The following is a 21,518-nucleotide window of genomic DNA, read 5'->3' on the forward strand; positions in this document are numbered from 1 at the left end:
GATGGAGGAGGGGATAGAGAAGCATATTCCAAAATTTTAAGTTTGAATGCTAAAACAGTATATATATATATTGCAATTGCAAACGTTATTAATGTATGTACTTTATTAATCTATGTATTTCTACAGTCAGTCAGCGACTCCAGCTTTATGACTGGTGTGATTGCTAAGTCGATCAGCAAATCTTGCTTATGGAATGAAGACTTTATACCAAGTATTCACCTTGTGAGGGGATGGAGGAGGGGATAGAGAAGCATATTCCAAAATTTTAAGTTTGAATGATAAAACAATATATATATATATATATATATATATATATATATATATATATATATATATATATATATATATATATATATATATATATATATATATATATATATATATATATATATATATATATATATATATATATATTGCACTTGCAAACATTACTAATATATGTACTTTATTGAACTATGCATTTCCGAAGTCAATCAGCACCAGCTTTATGACTGGTGTAATTGCTAAGTCGATCAGCAATGTTTGCTTATGGAATGAAGACTTTTCACCAAGTATTGGTCAAAGAATATGTGGTTCTAAAATGGGCGTGTCTGAATAGATCAATAAAGAATGCAAGTGCCTTCTAGAAATATATTTTAGCCGATACATATCCTTTAAAAGAACGTGTTAAATATTCACTGTAGATTGGGCCATGATACGACAAGCCATCTGATCTGTCTTTATTTCAATTGAAAATTATGTAATATACCAGAAGGGTGTCATATTTTTGTTCGAAGTCCGCAACAAACGTTGATCCATCACAGAGATAGTTTGTGGAGGAATAAAAATACATTGCTTTATTTCGCGCTGCCATGTCCAGAACCTACATTTCAATTATCGGCATCTGTTTCCTCATAGGAAGCTCACTTGCCACAGGTAAGCATCAATAACTCTCTTTCGTTTCTATGAAATCGTATGCATAGTTTTCAAATCGAGAAAAGTTCACAGACTCTCTACGAGATCGTGCAGTTATAATATGTTAACCAATTTCGCTTTTTATTTTGTATTGAAATCTATTGCAAAAAGGCAGTTTATATTAACATTTAATATTATTTCAGCAAAAATAAAACATGATTATTTTCTTAATTAAAGAATCATTAAAGATTGAAAAGAATCAAGCTTTCTAAAATTCAACAAATAATTTATTTCCCTAGAGCATAAAGTGAAAATGAAAACAAAGGACTTGTGGTATTTCAAATTAAATCTCAAAATATTCCTAAAATTACATACACAATTCATACTAATGATAGTTCTAAATATACTTTAGTGGAAATCTAGAGTAAGTCCAAATCTGAAGTTGTTGATGAACCTCTGGCAGCCTATATCATTTTCTTGTTCCAACAGTCTTTTGTTGAAACACAGTATTTTAATTGCATGTTTGAATTCACTATAAATCGCAGTGAATGTCTTTGTCTGAGGATATCGACCTTTTGGGTTTTAAATATTATCTATCATAAATAGATTTTTGTCACTCATTTTACGTATTTTCTTTCAAGATATTTCAAGCAAAATATGGGTACTGACGATTGCCTAGAGAACTATCAAGATATATCTGAATGAAAAAGACCACATCTAGGTGTTGTTCTGTTGTTGTATGTTTGACTGGAATCCATTAAGGGCTCGTCTTTCGCTATCTTTTTGTGATGCAAAGTCTGGCTGGCAATTTCCCAGACAAACATGGTCTTCATTCGGATCATGCATCTCAACAACCTTGGACTTATTAGACAATTATGTGGACACAAAGATGAAGAAACTGACTGTAGAATTGTGTTTACTTGTGTTTTTGAATGACTTTGCAGGTAAACAAGACTGTTAGCTATTGAATTGTTTGGGCCACAAGGAAAGACTAATTTAATGCATTACAAAATTTTATATTGTTTCACAGTCATGCGTTGCCCAGTTAACTATTTTTTTCTTCAAAATGCTAATTTTGTAATGCAGCAGGACAAGCAAATAATGAAACGAATAGGAATTTAATAGTTTCCAGGAGACTTGTATTCAGGTTATTTTTGTTATTATTCGGCATTAATAAATACCCAGTATGGGATGTCAATTTCCTATCAGACATGGATGTAACTTTAGAGATACACGAATAGTAAATTCTTAAACAATTGCAATTGAAGTGTCGTCAAATCAATCATAACATATGGCAGAAAAATGATAATAAGTCTAGATTAAATGTACAAGTAAAACCTAGCTAATGCTTTATGTAGAAAATCCCATTGTATATTTTTATTAGCGTATTAAAGTTATTTTTCTGTGCAAACGATATCATTTACACTCAACCAGCACTATCTAATTCCCTCATTTATAGTGTTTATTTCCGATGATGAAGGGCTATTTTAAATTTTTTCTCTGACGTGGTGGCTCAATCAAACAAGATGTGGCCATTGCGTGATTTAATTTCATTCTTATAATATATTGGTATGCTGCTCCCATGGCACTAATGCGAAGTACACTTTTGCCAGTTTTGAGAACAAGTTAGAGATTAGTTTCAATACCTGTTCCTTTTCGATACAGAGTTGTCTTTCGTACAGAAATTACTCTGCGGCATTTCTTTTGGAAATGTTCTATTTTCATTATTTAGATACTCATCAGACATTGTTTTCAGTAAAGTGAAAGTTGAACGGAAATTTCGCATTACGCTATTATGACCTCATTAATTTCAGAATTACCCATAAGAATGGATGTGATAAAAACTGTGTGAAAGAACACAGCCTATGACGAAACAAAAGTTCTATCAACGGATTTCTTCCCATCCTATGTCACGTCAGAATAATATTTTATTTTGTCCTCTCTTCATGACGATTGTATTTTTAGCACACTTACAATCTTGGATACAATAATCATGTCTACCGTCTCTCGAGATCACTTAGCATGATATGCCCCATTCGCCTTTGATTTTCTTGCTTTCTCCATTTGTATATGACTTACGATGATTCAGGTTTAACAAATAGCAATAATAAACCGATTTGCTTCTAGGATTACATGAAATGTGTTAGCGTAAGAAAGACACGTATATTAAATATTTACCAAGCGTATGAGTAAAAAATGTTCTTAACCAATGCCAAAATATATATTACACGCAAATACGAGACAATGCATTCATAGTATATTTAGAGTGATTCCAGAGAGCTTCACACACTCTCGCATGATTTTAGTTTATTAAAAATCTGCTACTAAATTATGCAAATATGATTTGGGATCTGGTAGTTATTGTCAGTCTTGTGTCACATGCAAAGGTACACACATAGATAGATACATGAAATATAATGGCCAATGGCATCGTTCCGTGGATCATAATTATGATTTTCATAAGATACAAATGAAACTCTTAGAATAAAAAGACAATTTCAAACCAAAAAGGCTTTATCAGCATTACAATACGAATATGAATTTCTCCTTAAATTAGTTAAAATAGCTGTTTGGAAAAGAGATTTATAAAACGATGTAAGAATTTATGTTATATTATTATTTTTATGTTTAAAGCTCGTTAGTATGTGACTCTGCATTCGTTGAAAGTCAGTAGACGATGAGATAAGCTATGAAATGAGAATTTATGTTCACAATATTCTGAAATATTTTCTTCTTCGTCTTAACAAAATAGCTAACAACAATTGATGGCAGGAAACATGAGGTGAGGGAATGAGGAGCAATTTTCAAAATGTTATGCTTTGAAGGGCATGCTTTTAAAATCAGTATTATACTGAGAAGCCCTCAAGAAACATTTCCTTGCCAATCAATATTATTTAACTTCTTAAAAGTCAATTGGTCAGCTAATGACGCTGTATAAATATGATGAAGTAATGTTAAGACATGCCATCCACTCGGTTCCTTTCATTTGAAGATTTTCTCTTTTTCCACAAGGCTGCAATGTTCTGGCTAGTCATCTTCTACAAGCGATAAGCCTAGACGGATATATGTTGTGGAGGAATACAAATAAATTGCCTTATTTCACTCTGCAATCGCAATATTATTTCTCACCTGTTAAGATCAAGAACATATGCTTTACCTGTCGATGTCTTTTTTCTGAAAGCTTGATAGCAGGTTCGCTTGCCTCCGGTAATCGATTATAACTCTCTTCTTTCTAATGAAAAATGAAAATTGACAAAACATGATTTTCTTTGGCTCTGTTGCCATGTATCCATCACATAATAATATTTTTCATAACTAAGTATTTACGAATTCAATATGTAGTTTCTCTAAATATACTTTGTTGTTAATTTTAGCTACGTAGATGGAATTTGTTACTCCTGCAAATAAATGTACAAATCTTTAAACCAAGCAGAAACCCCATATAGGACATAAACAACCCAAAGACGAAAACAGAAATAAGCAAAAATCTAAATAAAAAGAATTTGTGTTAGGCCAATTTTTTTTCTAGAATGATTTCAAGGCCGATATGAGTAATCTCACGTCATTGTTTTCAAACCTCTACTCAAGACTTGCTACAGGAAATTGATATCAATGAATTATATTGGCTTTCCTACCTCTACTATTAGTTATATTTCCCCACGTGGTTAGGAGTTAACTTGCACACTACTTGTTATATAATTTATATATAATATTAAAATCAAGAAAACCCCTGTCTCTATAAACGAACATGTACTTGTCATAGTTTGTAGCAGCAGAGAGGGTGAACAGACTCTAACTGGTTCACTTGTATTTCGCGTAAATAAACCTTCCTCGAAAATCGCAAACCCCCCCCCTCCACAATCGCGATATCCAGCGTAAGACAACCCTGTCAACGACGAATTGGTTTACCCATCCTATCGCTGATAAGTTTTCTAATCGCGATACATCGAAGGAAAATATGTAATTGTGTCGGTGCCAAGTTAGAGGCATCACCCTCTCTGCTGCTATTATCCAAAAATCGTATCAAGACCGACTCGGTATCGTGCTCGTGTTTCAAAACTTACAGGTAAAGCGTGTCATGCTCATGATGTAGCTTATAAAAGTAAAGATCTACAGCATAGACATATAGCAGATGTAAAATTAATTTACGCGCTAAATTCCATTACGAATAAATCTTTCAAGGAATCATTGGCTAACTGGTTAGAAAGATACGCAATGAAAGGTAAATTAGATCTAGGTGCTGGTAATTAATAATAAATGGAATCGATTTATTATTCCCCAAGAGGATACTGCATGGGTAACACAGCGATTAGTAAACTCGCCGAAGCAGCAAAGGTTACACGTATTACTGCTAAATAATGGTTATCCAGACAGGCAATATGGCAAATTTAACTACCGCCACCTAAACAATTTCATTCGGCACATTTTGATGTTAGTGTTCCTTATGACGTTCATCAGGCTGATATATTATTTCTACCACATGATACCGTTTAAATCCAAAGACGTCAAATAACATTCACGTACACGCTAACTGTAGTTGACGTTGCAAGTAGATACAAAGAAGCGGAGCCGGTATCAACAAAAACAGCAACTGAAGTAGCTTCTGCTTTTGAACGAATGTATCAATGAGGACCTCTACGATGCCTAGAGCTGTTACAAGTTGATCCTGGCAAAGAATTTCAGATTGCCGTATCATCGTTGATGAAACAACATAACGTCACCATCAGACGAAGACATACTGCAATTCATCGTGATCAGGCAATTGTTGAACGATTTAATCGAACACTTGCTGAGCGGTTATTTGGATATATGCACGCGATGGAATTCATTCAAGACAAGAGATCTCGTGAATGGGTTGCAAGAATACCAAATGTGATAACGCGTTAAATAATGAGATTACTCGAACAATCAACATGAAACCCATTAGCGCAGTCACAAAAAAAAACATATACCCGTACAACGACATGATTTTTCAACACAGCCAGTGCTGGGTAATGACACTGTGAGATATTTATATGAGCCCGGTGAACTTGAAGACGGTAAAAAAAGAGCGACTGATCCTATTTGGAGCATTACCACACACAAGATAGCAAACATAACAAGATCCACGGGTAGACCAGCAGTCTACAGACTGGATTCAACTTCATCTTCGGAACTCGTAAACAACTAAACTGACACGGGATCGTTTTTACTTATCTGTTTAATAAAATCAAACATATTTTCTGGGCAGTAAAATCTCACGAGACGATTTCGTGGAAATATTGTTACCACGGAGGTCCAAGCATGAGCGTTATAATCAATAATTTCAATTGGCGTCCCTTTCGATTTATTCGGCGATTCATATAAAACCTCTCCGGTTAATGTTTTTACTACCATTTGAAATTTTAATTTACCTGAAAACTCAACGACATCGTTTATTGACGTTCCTGTATCTTTGACCTGCTCAGCCCACTTCGCTATTTTTTCACGTCGCAGATCAGTTAAACCGTTTCCACGCTTCGCATTTGTAAAATATTCCGTTACTCGCTCGGCTACACAATTCAATCATGAAAATCTCATCGGGGCAAGATCATTAATGTTAGGTCTATATTTAGTTGATAAATTTCATAAATAACCGCAGACACAGGATACGATCGAGCGTAATATGGTCTGTTAATACCAGTCAGCGCTCCTGGTTTGGAATTTTTACTGAATACAACAGTTTTTCCATTAGCAAGGACAGGATCACGTTTGTCACGGATAATCCACGTATTGGAATCTGCTTGCACAATAAACTTTACTCTGAGAAGTTATTTCTGATGAAGGTAATCGATTATCGCTTTCGCTCGTGTATCGTTCATCGAAGCATCGATGACTTCGTCACACCTTCGGTGTTGCGTATAATTTTGAATGTAGACCACACGTGAGATGCTCCATCATGACGAAATTCTTTTTTGGCATCCTTGATAATATCAATCAGATCAGTCCGAGCTCGCCTCCGCAAGTCAAGGGTTAGTCTATCAAGATCGAATCTAGAAGCTTTGCAGGGCTTGATTGCAGACAATCTCTCAAACTCATCCATATATAATTAAGACAAACATTTAAATAAAAGATATTATATATAATGAATCAAGTACGAAATCAGTGTAAATGGCTTATGGTGGGTTCATTGACTCCTTGTAACAATTCCTGTATGAAAGAATTCTGCGGACAACATTTGCAGTGCGTTCGTAATGGAAGCTTAGGACCAATACCATGTCTGCTATGTGGTGTCGGAGTCCGGGGACAAACACGGCTATGTGTGCAGTGTGGTGGTAAGCGATACAGGGAATTTAAAAGATATTATGATAAAAATAATAATTAACGTGACAGAGTTATAAAACGTGAAGAGGATGATTTAAATAAATTCTGAGACAAATTATGATTTAGACAAATACATTATATATAATGGACCAAAAATAATTTGTCAGACATCCTATCATAAAGAATTATGAAGCGGCTCGTGATGGTGTAGTTAGAAATTGTAGGTCGAAAAAACCAGTTGGTGTAGTTAATAATTCTATTTATCTTAGATTTACCGCTGGGAGAAAGAAGTATCACAATCACAGGTTTGCATTCGAATGTTTCTTTGGAGTGATCAAAGACGGTCTTGTGATTGATCACATCAACAATATCAAAACCGATAATTCTTTATTCAATCAGACAGCTGTCACGCAAAGCCAGACTTGCAAGTCTGGTAATACTGGCTATAATGATAAGAGCGCCAAAGCAGTTGTATCCATAAATTTAGAGACTGGCGAAGAGAGAATATTTCAATCAATGAATTCAGCTGACACATATTTTGGCATTTGCCTACCCTCAGTACGAAATGTCACAGAAAATATATACAAATCGGCATTCTCTAAGAAATATAACCAAAAAATTATTTTCAAATGTCATTAAGAGATATAACCGTGCAGTAAAAATAACTACTGTTACACATTGCACAACAGTGAGTTATTTTTAGATCCGTTGCATGGTCCCCGAGTGGCCGAGTGGTCTAAAGCGCTATGCGTTACGGATCACTGCCATCTCACCTCTGTCTGCGTGGGTTCGAGTCTCGGATTCAGCCAATGTGGGTATGTGAGAAAGCTTGCCAGTAGCTTCTCGTGGGTCGGTGGTTCTTTCTGGGATTTTCCCGGGTTCTTCTTCCACCATTAATACTGGCCGCCATGTATAGCCTATCCTCTGCTGAAAATGGCGTGAAACCCTACAGCAACAACAACAACAAGAAGATCCGTTGCAGAAATATACAGTGCATTTTTACGGTTATTTTTTAGATCCGTTGCAGAAATATACAACGTATTTTTTCGGAAACCTTCGGAGGTATCGACTAATGTTATTTTATCAGTGCATAAATTAGTAATTTTAATCACCACTGTCTGTATTGCACTTCCCATGGCTTATCTACATAATAATTTTTAAATCAGATACCAGTAGATTAGAGCCATGGCGCAGTGGTAGTGCGGCTGATTCTCGTTCTGGGGGTCAGAGGTTCGAATCTCGTAACAAGCATATTGTCGACGGTACAGATTTATAGGGTTTTTCTATATAGTGGGGGCGCCAGCAGCCCGTGTACATCTCTCTCATCACGTTAAAATACGTGGTGAGTGCGTGTTTTGCACTACCCCGGGATTTGATCTTGGGGCGGGGTGTGTACACGAATGTATGTCGCTCCCAAAATAAACAATAGCGTGGATGTATAAACTCTAAGTCACATGGGTACCCACAAAACAAACATTCAGAAAGAATGTTGGCCAAAAAGAAACGGGAATGGGATGCAAGAAAGGTTTCAAAAAAGAGACAGAAATAGTCTCAAGAAACAAAACCCCCAACAATAATAAATAATTTTTTGGTTACATTTCTTAGAGAATGCCGATTTGTATGTATCCTATGAAAGACACACAGGCCAGTGAGGGATAACCCATAACCTCATCATAGCTACTGTTTATTTTTGGTCTAAAATATTTTTCTTTAAAATATATAATATAATGAATTACGAAAATATCAATATTGTTGGTATAAAAAAATTAGAACATGACGGTATAAATATATCTGATGAACTAAATCCTGAAAAAAAAGTGTTTCTGATTTTGAAATACTGCAGGAATCTAAACATAAAGGAAGATATATTTTACCCTCTCAATATAGATTTATAAAGAAGATTCATACGGCTATGTGTCAATCACTAGCCACAGTAGAAGAAACGCGGATAAAAAAATTTGTCAGTCTCTCTCGTGCCAACGAAAAAATTAGGTCGGAATTATCTCTTGAATATGAAGCAAAGAAGATAATTAATTCTCCTGTGAGGCAACTAAGAAAAATTATGTCAGATCGTGTAAACGAAAGTTAGACTCCCTTGATGAAATCAAAAATTTTATCAAGTACGTGGAAATGAAAGTGAAAGTAGTATGTCAGTCCACAAGGACGAATAATTATTTTTTCCTTCACCACTGACAGCTTTCAATATTTTTTCACTGAAATGTTTGATTTCCATGATTTTTTACTACCTAAATACCCTATTAGAATTAGCAAATCGAATGATTTGCATGATTTTTTACTAGTAAATACCCTATCAGAATTAGCAAATAGAATCATTTTCATGATTTTTGCTAGAAAATACCCTATCAGAATTATCAAATCGGTGTATTGCTTTGCATTCTATGCACTATATATATATATATATATATATATATATATATATATATATATATATATATATATATATATATATATATATATATATATATATATATATATATATAATATTTTTACTGTTGCCCTTGCACAAAAATAAAATTATTATACTTGCTCGTGAAATCAGTCGATGCACACGATTTTGACTACTTATTACCCCTTCAGAATTGAGAAATCAGTCGATGCACACGATTTTGACTGCTTATTACCCCTTCAGAATTGAGAAATCAGTCGATGCACACGATTTTGACTGCCTATTACCTCTTCAGAATTAACAAATTTGATAGATTTTCAGTAAAAAGTAAATTTCTTCTAATATTTTACTGAAATCTGAGCGACAGTCGTTAAAAAAAATATCCACCTTAAATGTCAGGATAATTATTTTTTTGGTACTGTATTCTTGAATCCTTGAAAATCGTAGATTTAAAACTGTTAACAGTTTCACGATTTTACAAGTAAATTAATATTTGTCGTTTCTCAAATCTAACAAGTGGCCTGATTGGTCTGTTAGTTTGAAATTTATTCTTGATAACAGTGGATTATGACATCGTAGATAGACCGGATTGATCGGTTCTTGCACAATCAAAAATCCAGATGGGTCTTTTGGCGTGAACGAATAAAGAATGAATCCTTGCTGGGCTTGATTTGATATTGTTGTGTCCGTGCTGTAGCTTTTATCGATTACATCACACACAAGATTGACCGCGACCACTTGGAATATATTTACGATTTCCAGGGATACATGTCGTTCTTGCCCTTGTGGATCATTATTGTGCCGGAGAATAGTTGATGGTGGTAGTGTTTTTCTCCACTGCGTAAGTATATCAGGAAAGAACTCATCGATGATGTTGGTTGTGGATTTTTTTAGTTCGTCTGCGTTATACCAGGGAAATTTAAAATTTGGTAGATCAGCTTCCTTTATCGAATATGCAGTTTAAAATCTTTCTTTATAGCGATTATATGTATTGTCAGTGTAATCAAATGTTGCCTGGATTACTCGCTGGTGAAAATATTCCATGTCAGATACGAGTTGATTTAATATTTCTACGCGTTTAATGATTTCACTACGTGAACTTGTTATATGAAAAAGATGTTCTTGGAAGTATTGCCGCAGTCGATCTAGTTGTGTTTTATGTTCTTGATTAATGATTTTAAAATATTCAATAATTTGACGTAGGGGAACAACAATAGATTTAGTTCCTTCTCTGGGGATTGTTCATAAATAAACCCCCCACCACATATTGTCTTTACTATAGAAGTTAAAATTAGTACCCAACGTTGCGCTTTTTATATGGAGTAGATGTTGTTTGTATGACAAGGTAACATCGTGGTATGATTGCCTGTCCGTGATATAGTCAGACTTTTCGGGTTCAGGTGGTATCGGTTTCTCCGGCGGTGGAATTTCAGGCCATCCTAACACTGTTCTGATCGAACTCTGATATATATCCACGGCGTAGTCGGGTGAGTTTATCTCAAATGCGGAACATGGACTGTTATTGCTATTTTGGATTCTTTTCCTGTTATATTTTTTATTCGACTTTGCAATTCCTTATTGATTTCATCGATTTGATAGCACCCATTTGGTATTCCAACAACGTTCCAATCGGGTGTACCATCTGGTTTAAACACAAACGAATTATTCGCTGGTAATCCACCAAATGATTTGTATTTCGGCTATCTGCTGAAGTAATTCTGTCATTATTCATTTTCGTTGTTTTCAAATGGTGGACATCATCGTATGTCTTGACCATTGACGCGAATTTGGAATCTGATATTTTTTCATCGTTGACGCTTGATGATATGAGCGACGATAATTTTGAGTATGCTGCTGCTGCTGCGTTTAATCGTGTAACCGCGTCATCGTATTTTGTGCTTGTACACGTTGATATCTTTCTCGCGATTATATTAAAAACACCTGCGATTGCCGCTGCTGATGAAACGCACACTGTTAATGCGATTGCATTTGTTACCGGGGTCAGCGCTGATAATATTACCCCAGTGGATGCAACTAACGCGGATATCCAGTATACTGCAACGTCAAGAATGACTGCTTGTCGCTTATATTTTTCTACTTTTGTTGTGTATTTGTCGATGATAGATTTAACTCTGGTTGCAATTCGCGTACTTGATCGTATCTATATTGCTGGACATTTAATGTTGTCGTTGACTCCGTTTTTGTCAATGCCATTATTATTTTACTCAGTAACCAATTGAGGTGTTTCAGCTACAAATTCCAAACACCACCAATAAGATGTTTCGGTTAATTTCTTATCAGCTGCTTCCAGTATAAATGTTTCTTCGGTTCCGCTATTTAATATGATAGACACAACCCCGGAAAACTTGTCGGTGGAAAGCCGCCAGGGATATGAACACAGACAGCCTGTACATACCAGTAACTGTTGCGGTATATTTGATAGCATTATTTTGTTTTGACCATGTTGCGAATCCAGATGATACCGTGTAAACTATGTTGTTAATATGCCTGGGAGTAACTCCGGGTGGGATTTTGATCAGACTAATTTTGTTTACAATCTCAGGAATTCCAATTACGACATTTTCGTGTGTTTTCTTGATCGTATTAATGTTAGTTTTGATATCAGAGAGTTTTGTGTCAACGGTCAATGGGTACCAAAGAATTCCTCTGCGGTTTCATTAATTTTTCTAAAGTTTCTACGGAGATTTGTAAACGCGTGGATAATTTACCGTCAACGGTGCTGTAGTTAACGTCAACATACTTTTTTGTTGCGGCATCTTCGTCGGATTTGGATCTCTTAAAACCACTATCTTGTTTCCATTCACCTGTCATTGTATCACCGGTAGATTTTAAGCGATTGGCAAAACTTGTTTTCAATTTCATCTTTGATGCCGGCAATTGACATACTTGAGTCTCTGATTTTTCTGCTGTCAGTGGACACAGGAATGTTACCCGGGGTAGCTCCAAGAACCCTGCGAACTATGTCATGCCATTTGATATCGCTCGTTTTTAGCTTGCCATATCGGTCCTGAAAAATAACAACCTCATCTGGGTCTATCCCAGAGAGGGTAAAAAGTTTATCGATTTCATTCTTAGTCACATATTGTGATAAATCAACGTCGTCGCGTTTTTTAATTTTACTCGTGCTGAGAGATCTTACGTAAATATCAACCATTATTCTTTAGCGATTGTTTAAAATGTTAAATCGTTAAGCGGAATACTCGTGCACCACTTAATGAGGTGGTTTGGTTGATTTTGATAACGCGTCAAGTACATTAATTACTTCACTTTCGCATATTGGTGGATCGGTTAATGTTTGTGTTGGTAGCGTTGAATACCAGACTGAAATGGGAGCGAAAGTGCTTTGCACTTTGTATACATATTTTAGACATTCAACTGGCGGTGCTAACCTGTACGAATCGAAATAAACAATTCCACGTGGATGTTTCGCGTAAGCAACCCAATGAGTTCCTGGACCATCGCTGTTATCGAGATTAATAATTCCAGTTTCTGGACTATTCGGATGGCTCGGTAACTGATCTCGCATAAAAACACCTCTGAAATTTGTTATTTTTAATTGTTTAGCTGCATCGAGTAAATCAAAATTTGACATCGGCGTCATCGGCGTTTAGGGTACCATGAGGGCGGAGTTCCTGGAAGTCTTTGACCCGTTCCCTTTTTTATATCCGCGCCCAGTTGCTTTCTTTAATGCCATTCCAGCAGCGGTTCCAACAGCACCTGGTATTGCTGCGAGAAGTGGAAATATACCACTGGTTTTAATCATGTCGCTGATAGCTCTTGGAGCGAAATCAAGTTGAACTCCGGTCTTTGCTTGCTGCGCTTTATTGAAATGTTTTAGTTGAGTTTTAGTCAACGATAACTTGGTTGGACCACCACTAGCAATTTGATATTGTTTTAGTGTTATCGTTGCCACGGTTGTGCTCGCGTTTTTTTTATTGTAATTTTTTCGCCTGACCGGGAGTCAGAGTGACATTAACGTGATTGTATGACATTTTTATAATTAACACAGTTGGTCTAATTGTCTACATGTTTTCCACTGGTGCATCAACGACTCTCATTCGTCCACCAACACCTTAAAGTAACATTGTTTTGTCGCTGAGAATATCAGCAATTGATCTGTAATTAGCCCCGCCTGAATTTACGCTAGCTCGAAAATGGATATCAACGACAGATTGCTTAACTAAATCAAGATGTTCCAGAGAAAAGTAATAAATCGGATACAACGATGTAAAATCTAACTGCTATATTTGTAAACCAGTATCAATATTTTGATCACGTCCCATAAATGTCATCAAACGATGATATGCACGTGACACATAATTGTGATCAAAATACAATATATCCTCGGATGGTTCTTGATGTCTGTTTATCCTTAAAGATACTCCAGAGACGCCAAGCTGGTCAAATACCATTGGATTTCTTTCTTGATTGTTTAATCGTGCAACATTTTGAAGAGCAACAAAGATATGCCTTGGTGCAGAAACACCCTGCTGTGATGCAATATGCCATGTAAATGTTCCGTCGACGGCACTTTGAACACTTTCGGTAGTTGTTGTTAACCACGATAATATTGATTTACCGCCTTGATCCATAAAAGAAAGTAGCCGCTGTTTCTCAGCGATCGATCGAGTCATTACCGGCATCCACAATGAGAGTTTAAATAATATTACTTTACCATCAGCAGCACCACCACCTTCTCGCAGCTAAATCGCATGGGATGGATATCGTGCTAGTCGGGCCGGGCTCAGTGCTAGCAGACACCGGCCGAGAGACTCGTGCATGAGCACTGTGACATTGTGGGTCAAGACGTTTAGGTATTTCCATTCCTCTCGTTACTGGTTGTATCGCCGTCGTCAGTAAAATTTTAACGAAGCTGCTAGAAACCTTAAGTACAATTTTAAATATTTATTTTATCATAGATTTGTCGGCATACAATTTTACATTTTTCTTACAAGATTTTTAAAACTACGTAAGGGGTCTGAAGCATGGTCTTGCGCATAACCTAATATCTGAAAGAAGAGGGTCATATGACTGCGTAATCTGTTGTTATATATGTGCCTGAAATCCGTACCCCTCTTTCATTATCTGTGTTTCATGAAAGGTATGACCAGCATATCGGCCAAATAAACGTGGTGGTTATCATCCATATAAACCGACTTTTATCATATGCTTACGTCAACAGTCATTATAGATTACCTTGATCAGTAATTGTATTAATCAGATTTCCTATGCCATGACACTCAAAATGACTTTGAAACTAAATATAAAGAAAGCTAGCAAATGGATTGTTTTGCCATATAAACTTCAAGTAATGAATTTTTTAAATCCAGATTTACGGATCTTTGAAAACATTCTTTTTGGATATTCAAAAAATGACACTTTAATTTGCTCTATAGATCAATCGACGGGTAGTTCTAGTACCTGGAAAGTGGACCCTGATTCGGGAAACAGTATCGACTCGTCTACCACGTTGTGGGAGAAAAATAACTGCCGGTTGATTGAGTGTGCTTTGCTTTGTGGACGGGATCCGTCGTGTATCTCATTCTTCTACCACCCTTCGTTGGAAAAGTGTTTGGGGTCTCAGTCATACAAACGTGGTCTCCCTGCTAGTCATGCAATGGAGCAAGGATGGAAATACTACACACGTATGTAACATATAGACGAATGAAATATAATATATGGTTAGTAAATACACAGACTTACGGTGCCACACTTGTATGACCGTGAATATAAAGACGATTGTTGTTTTTAAAGAAATATACCGAGTCGTAGCATAAACCGACTGTGGATGCAAGTTCCTTGAACATTGATTACGGTTTCTAAGTGACAATGATATATAAAAGATCATTACAGATATATGGACAACAATTTGTTTGAAATGAAGAAAAGAAGTGTCTAGCTTTTTAATAGGTTCCATGGGTTTGGAAGTAGACTGCAAAATTATTATTATATATAGCAAATATGAATTTTATGTTGGTAATGCCGTAATGGTTGCATGTTATTTCAATCCCTGTAGGTGATATTAGTTGGACTCATTTGTATTTGCGCCCTGATTCATTCGCAATTGCGCACTAATCAGGGGACAATTGTTTCTGGCTCTGACAGAGCCTCTACAGCTAACGGATAATCGCTATCCATTCGATCCAGAATCAAACACAAAATTTGTTCTCTGTGCTACGTTTCACTGTCGGACTAAAGCATACCTATCCAATCTCACCCATGTGTACACACACCAGCAAGATACTTACGCTCCACTTCTGACAATCGTATACTCATTATTCCCACTATGAAAGTAGTCATATGGACAGCGTTCTTTTGTATACCAAGGCCCAGCAACGTGGAATGAATTACCCACTGAACTTTGACAAAGACACAGTGATCACATTCAAGAGTGTTCTCAAAACTCACTTATTTCGAATGTAAGAAAGAACTTAAAGACCTAATAATGTTTCCTACCTGAAATATTCCCAGCATTTTTTTTTATTTTTTAATGTTTTTCGAATTTCATGGTGATTGTTTTTGTAATAATATTATTATATTTTTTTTATCTTATAGGTTTTGTCTAATGTTGTAAAGCGCTTAGAGCTTCTAAAGATTAGGCGCTATACAAAGTCCTCATTATTATTATTATTATTATTATTATTATTTTTATATTCTCTATGTTGTATCCTGATAATCAGTAATACAAGCATGAATGCAAACGTCACGAAGCTATTTATAAAAACTGATTATTGATCTGGTTGCCGGGATGTACATAGTAGAAAGCTCGCTTCCATGGTAATAGTAAATGTGGGCTGTGCCTTTTAATTTGGGACGAAAAGGGGTAAGTGGAGAAAAGCGCCTATCTTTCTACTACTCTGCTTCAATTCACAGAAAACATTAACTTTTAAATTCACTTAATGTAAATTAACTGTATTAAGCTTTCATAGAAAATGTGAAATTTGTTTACGTTGCCTTTTTCTGCCTTGCAGAACCACAGCGTTGTGATGGAGACTATGTATACAACCAGACTCTTGGACTATGCTATAAGCTTTATGAATTCTATACGCACTATGAGGAAGCAAAGGCTTTATGTGAAAGAGATGGAGCTAAGTTGATTATCATACAAAATACAGAACAATTGCAGCACTTTATTAATATCTTGAGAGGTATCAATATTCTTTTCCTTTCTATGTTTATTGATATGTCCGTCACAACTGATGTGCAATTCATGTCAAATTGATAAACATTTCATATTATCATAGTAACACAATGAAAATTACAGTTACTCTAGTCAACGCAGTGTGAATATAATAATGTTTCCATACATAACATACTGCCCTCTTAGGTCACATCAAACATAATTGCTAACTATTCCTAATTTAATTTAAATAATAAAAAGTAGCGTTTAGATAAAAAATAAATTTCATTTTCCCAGTGTCCATCTAAAACTTTAGTAATCAACTGACAGTTTTAGAAGTGGCGTTGCCAAGCTATATTGGAAAAAATAAATTATATTTCCTTGCATTGTTTTGCGGTCAGTGCTAAGATCAATGCATTTGTGAAGTATAATCACGTCTGTATTCGTTGTCTTAAGATGCGAGCATAAACTTCACTGGGGACTTTCATTTTCTTCTCGACCTAATTGTACAACTGATGTTACAAACTGTACATTTTCATTAATTGTTTCCATAATTAATTAAACTTTTGCTGACATATTTAATGGAAACGCCAATGAAATAACACGTTTAATTTCTTGGAATATGCAAGTAATAAACCGCTCCTAAGATTATTCTCAGTAATCTAAGTAAGTGTTCTTTAAATTCATTTTAAATTATAACAGTTTATTGGAAATTAAGGACAAACGTTGTGATAAATCTTTAACAGTTATTGCGCTAGAATTGGCGTAATTCTTTAACAAAATTAAAGATTCAGATATAAGATAATAACTATTATACCTCTCCTGGAGTGATATTTTTATTCAACATTGATTGAATATTATTAATAATTGCTTTGATTTAACATTTTTTCTCTCTGAGAAACTAATAAAACATTACATGTAGATTAAAATGATGTAGCTTGATTCTTTTCCCAGAAAAGACTCGGAACAAGCAATGCATTACTGTATTTATCATACCATACCATAGGTTGATACAAAATGGAATGATTTTCAGAATCCTTTATGATCTTTTAGTAGTAGAAGACAACAGACCTAATTGCAGATGAAGAAAAATGACATGATATTAAAACTAGTGTATGATATTATCGTCCTTGTTTTCAAGAGTATACTGCAGTGTGAAAAAAAAAATGATTTCCACAATAATTTTTGTTATTACTGTCCCAGTTCTTATGGACATTGCTACAGCGAAATGAGAAAGGCTATAGTTTTCAGAATATAATAACTTGTTCATCCCAGGTATAACATCAGTCTTCTTCTAACTACATAGTCGATCCAAACTAATGTAAACGTTATGTAAAAGGGACTTAACAACGGATGGACAATATTAAACATATTATTAATATCTCAGAGAGAACTATGTAGCATGAATTTATGAATTCATGAACATTCAATATTATTATTATGAACTCGTAAACATTAAACATCACTATTATGAGCTGATATATATTCAACTTTAATATTTTGAAATCAACAAGATTCAATATAACTATTATAAATCTAGGATTCAATTCAATATTATAAAGTAATTATAATAAATTTCTTCGTATGGAGATTCTTCCAATTCTTTTCAAATATCGTAGTAATTCATCAAGGAAAACATTCAATTTAGGTGTACATTTCCTAGAATCCTTACGTATTTTCATAAACTAAATTACACACTGATAATGATGATACTGTCTTATTTTTTTTTGTTGCTATCATTACAGTTTGTAAAATACAGTTTTGTAAATGCAGTTTGCAATTATATCAACAGAGAAAGCTACTATGATATGTTTCATAGAAATTATACCAACACAGAATGTTGATACTGTCAAATATTTTCTTTGTAATTACAGCAATACATAATGATAATAATATCGTATCATTTCTTTGTAACTACATCAACACAGAAAGCTACTACTGTCATGTCTTTTCTTTGTAATTACATTAGCAAGAATGATAAAACTAATGCATTTTCTTTGTCATTACATCAACAAATAATGTTGATACTATCATTAATTGGAATTTCATCAACACAGAATGCTACTACCATTAATTTGTCTTTGTAATAAAATCAGCACAGAATGAGATTCCTTGAATCTACATTAGTATGTTTCCATTTAGTTACCATTTCCAATTGAATAAATATGAAGAGTTAAAGCACCAATACCGCCGTTAATAAAACATTTCAGAACTGATCTAATCTAATTAAAGTTATGAAGGAAGGACATGATTTATTAAAAGATATCTGACATAATCCCTCTTTAAACTAATCATAACCCTAAGAGGTTCTTCAGATATATTGATGTGATTTTTGTCGCCACATTCCGTTAGTGTCTAACCTAATATAGCAGCCACATGCGTGTGTGAAAGAGAAGATTGCCAGCTTTTTAAAGGATATGAGAAGAAAAAGAGAGCACTATTTAACCACAAGGCCATGATGAATACTGGTGATACGGTTGTGCCCTTTAATATACGCTGAAGAGCGAGCTTGTGATGAAGACTATTCCGCATAAAGTATTGTTAGATTTAATTAAAGTAGCGCAACGGTGACGGTATCAAATCTTGTGTCGCTGCTTTTGCCTGAATTCTGCTCATCCACGGAAAACATATGAAAAATGGCTGTGTTTCTCGGTTCCAGATGAGAAATTGCATGGCTCAGAATATGCTGAAACGTGGATATTATCTGGTTTTAGTTGCAGCCAACGATGTTTAGGTTAGGACCTGTATCATTCAAGATGTATTAATATCCAGATGATTTGGTATATACGACATTTTGCAAGTAACGACAGCATAGGAGCTGCAAGAGTTATTAAAGTAGTTGCTGGTACTGGCACATACACACACACACACACACACACACACACACACACACACACACACACACACACATATATATATATATATATATATATATATATATATATATATATATATATATATATATATATATATATATATATATATATATATATATATATATATATATATATATTTGTAGCAGTTACGTGGACGTGGATTGGACTTCAAGGCACGGATGTGACAGCCCCAGTGTTTAAATGGTGGAATGGACAAGTGGCCTCAAACATAACATGGTATCCTGGATATCCAGTCCTCGGATATGAGAGCGGTGTGCACCTGTTTAAAGGAAAATATTTAAACAAACCCTCCAGTATTGCAACAGAGCAATTTCTGTGTCAGAGACTTATTTGATACTTTCATAAAACTGATGCATACTCCATCAAGAGGAAATATGAAAAATTGTATGGATATATCATGTTTTACTACAGAGTGTACATTATAAGGAAAAAATTCAAAATGATACGTTTTAAACTTTACATAATGTAATTAGACTAAGAAAGGAATTGTATAAACTACAATATCTCCTGTTGAACCATGATGACTATATATTATTTGTTTTGTCATGTCAGACTTGGTGTTGATATCGGTCATCTCGCACAATTCAAATGGTCAACTATTCTAAGTCTAATCGAATATGCACTGAATTAAAGGAAGAGTCCTTTGTTTTCATTAAAGTATAATATCAGTGCATTAATTAAGAAAATGTACAATAGAAACCATATGCAAAATTTATTTTTGCAAATGCTAAGATAATTTGACTGTCGATATGTTCAGTACAAATTGCGAACTATCTAAAATAAACTAAACTATAATACAACGTTTCCAAATATGTTTTTACATTTTATATAACTAATATTATTCTGACATAATTAGATTTTCGTCGCGGAGATTCTGTATTTTACTATCTATTAAAGGATATATGCACACAAATATATGCTGGTCTTTTTTGTTTAGTATTTATCCCCAGGGCTGCTTTTTTGTGTGTAAAATGTGAACCTACCAAGAGGGAAAAAATATATTATTGAGTCATCAATGGTTATTATGTACAATGAATCCATATGAGATATGGACACCATTTTCTATGAAATTCGACTGACAGCTTGATACACCAGCTTGACTATATTATTGTTATACTTATCCGTGTTCTGTAGAAAACTGTACTGGACACTTCCCATAAGGATCAACTCAAATGCCGGTTTTTCAAAGCAAAATGGACATGTACAGAAAAAATAATTCTACGGATCCTCGTATACCGATCTGTTCAGCACAACATGAATAAACAAAGTAAACGAGATATGATAAAGATGACTGTTTCTAGATCAGTTCAATACAACATGGACAGGTAAAGAAAAATCATACTGTACATATCCCAATAACACGATTTTACCAACACATCTCAGCTAAGTACAGTAAAATAAATAGTGTACCAGTGTTGCAGGACAACATACACAAGTACCATAAAAAATCATATTTTATAATTTGTCTATCGATGTTTCCAAGACAACGTGCAGAATCACAATAAAATACATAGTGCACGTGTTTCTACACATAATAGATAAGTACAATACAATTTACACAGTACAGGTACATGTATAACGATCATTTCCTTATACACTCCAGCGACTTTCTGGTATGCCTGAATTTATTTTTAATTTTAATTAGTAAAATTAAAGCACTACAGTTAACACTACCTGACTTACTAAAAAGACGAACAATTGAGGCATTACACTGTAAACATTACCGATTTTTGCTTCTTCTGATATTTTGTATGTCCGTATCGAATATTTTATGAGAAGTTTAAAATTGAAATCGTCTGGGAAATAATTATATACTGAACTGATTCGACAAACTGCGAGGATAGAGGTCTTCGTAGATTAATTTTTGACCTTTACTGCTTTTATATTATTATTCTCT

General features: G+C 34.6%; 1 protein-coding gene across 1 annotated transcript; it reads left to right on the top strand.

The window, feature by feature from the left end:
• The first annotated feature begins 696 nt into the window (after positions 1–696).
• Positions 697–20,534, top strand: LOC149784883 (uncharacterized). The gene is made up of 4 exons (XM_089931155.1): positions 697–915; positions 15,001–15,249; positions 16,576–16,752; positions 19,744–20,534. Exons 1-4 carry the CDS (start codon positions 852–854, stop codon positions 19,953–19,955), a joined length of 702 nt encoding a protein of 233 aa, XP_089787281.1. The 5' UTR covers positions 697–851; the 3' UTR covers positions 19,956–20,534.
• Positions 20,535–21,518: the final 984 nt, after the last annotated feature.

This window comes from Sinohyriopsis cumingii, chromosome 13, assembly GCF_028554795.1.
Source record: "Sinohyriopsis cumingii isolate HCF-2022 chromosome 13, ASM2855479v2, whole genome shotgun sequence".
NCBI lineage: Eukaryota > Metazoa > Mollusca > Bivalvia > Unionida > Unionidae > Sinohyriopsis > Sinohyriopsis cumingii.

Excerpts from the sequence above, each read along its gene's own strand:
- LOC149784883 (XM_089931155.1), top strand. The coding sequence starts at position 852 with ATGTCCAGAACCTACATTTCAATTATCGGCATCTGTTTCCTCATAGGA. Across the intron at positions 916-15,000 it reads AGGAAGCTCACTTGCCACAG|ATCAATCGACGGGTAGTTCT; the intron begins GTAAGCATCAAT and ends TTTGCTCTATAG. Across the intron at positions 15,250-16,575 it reads AGGATGGAAATACTACACAC|AACCACAGCGTTGTGATGGA; the intron begins GTATGTAACATA and ends TCTGCCTTGCAG.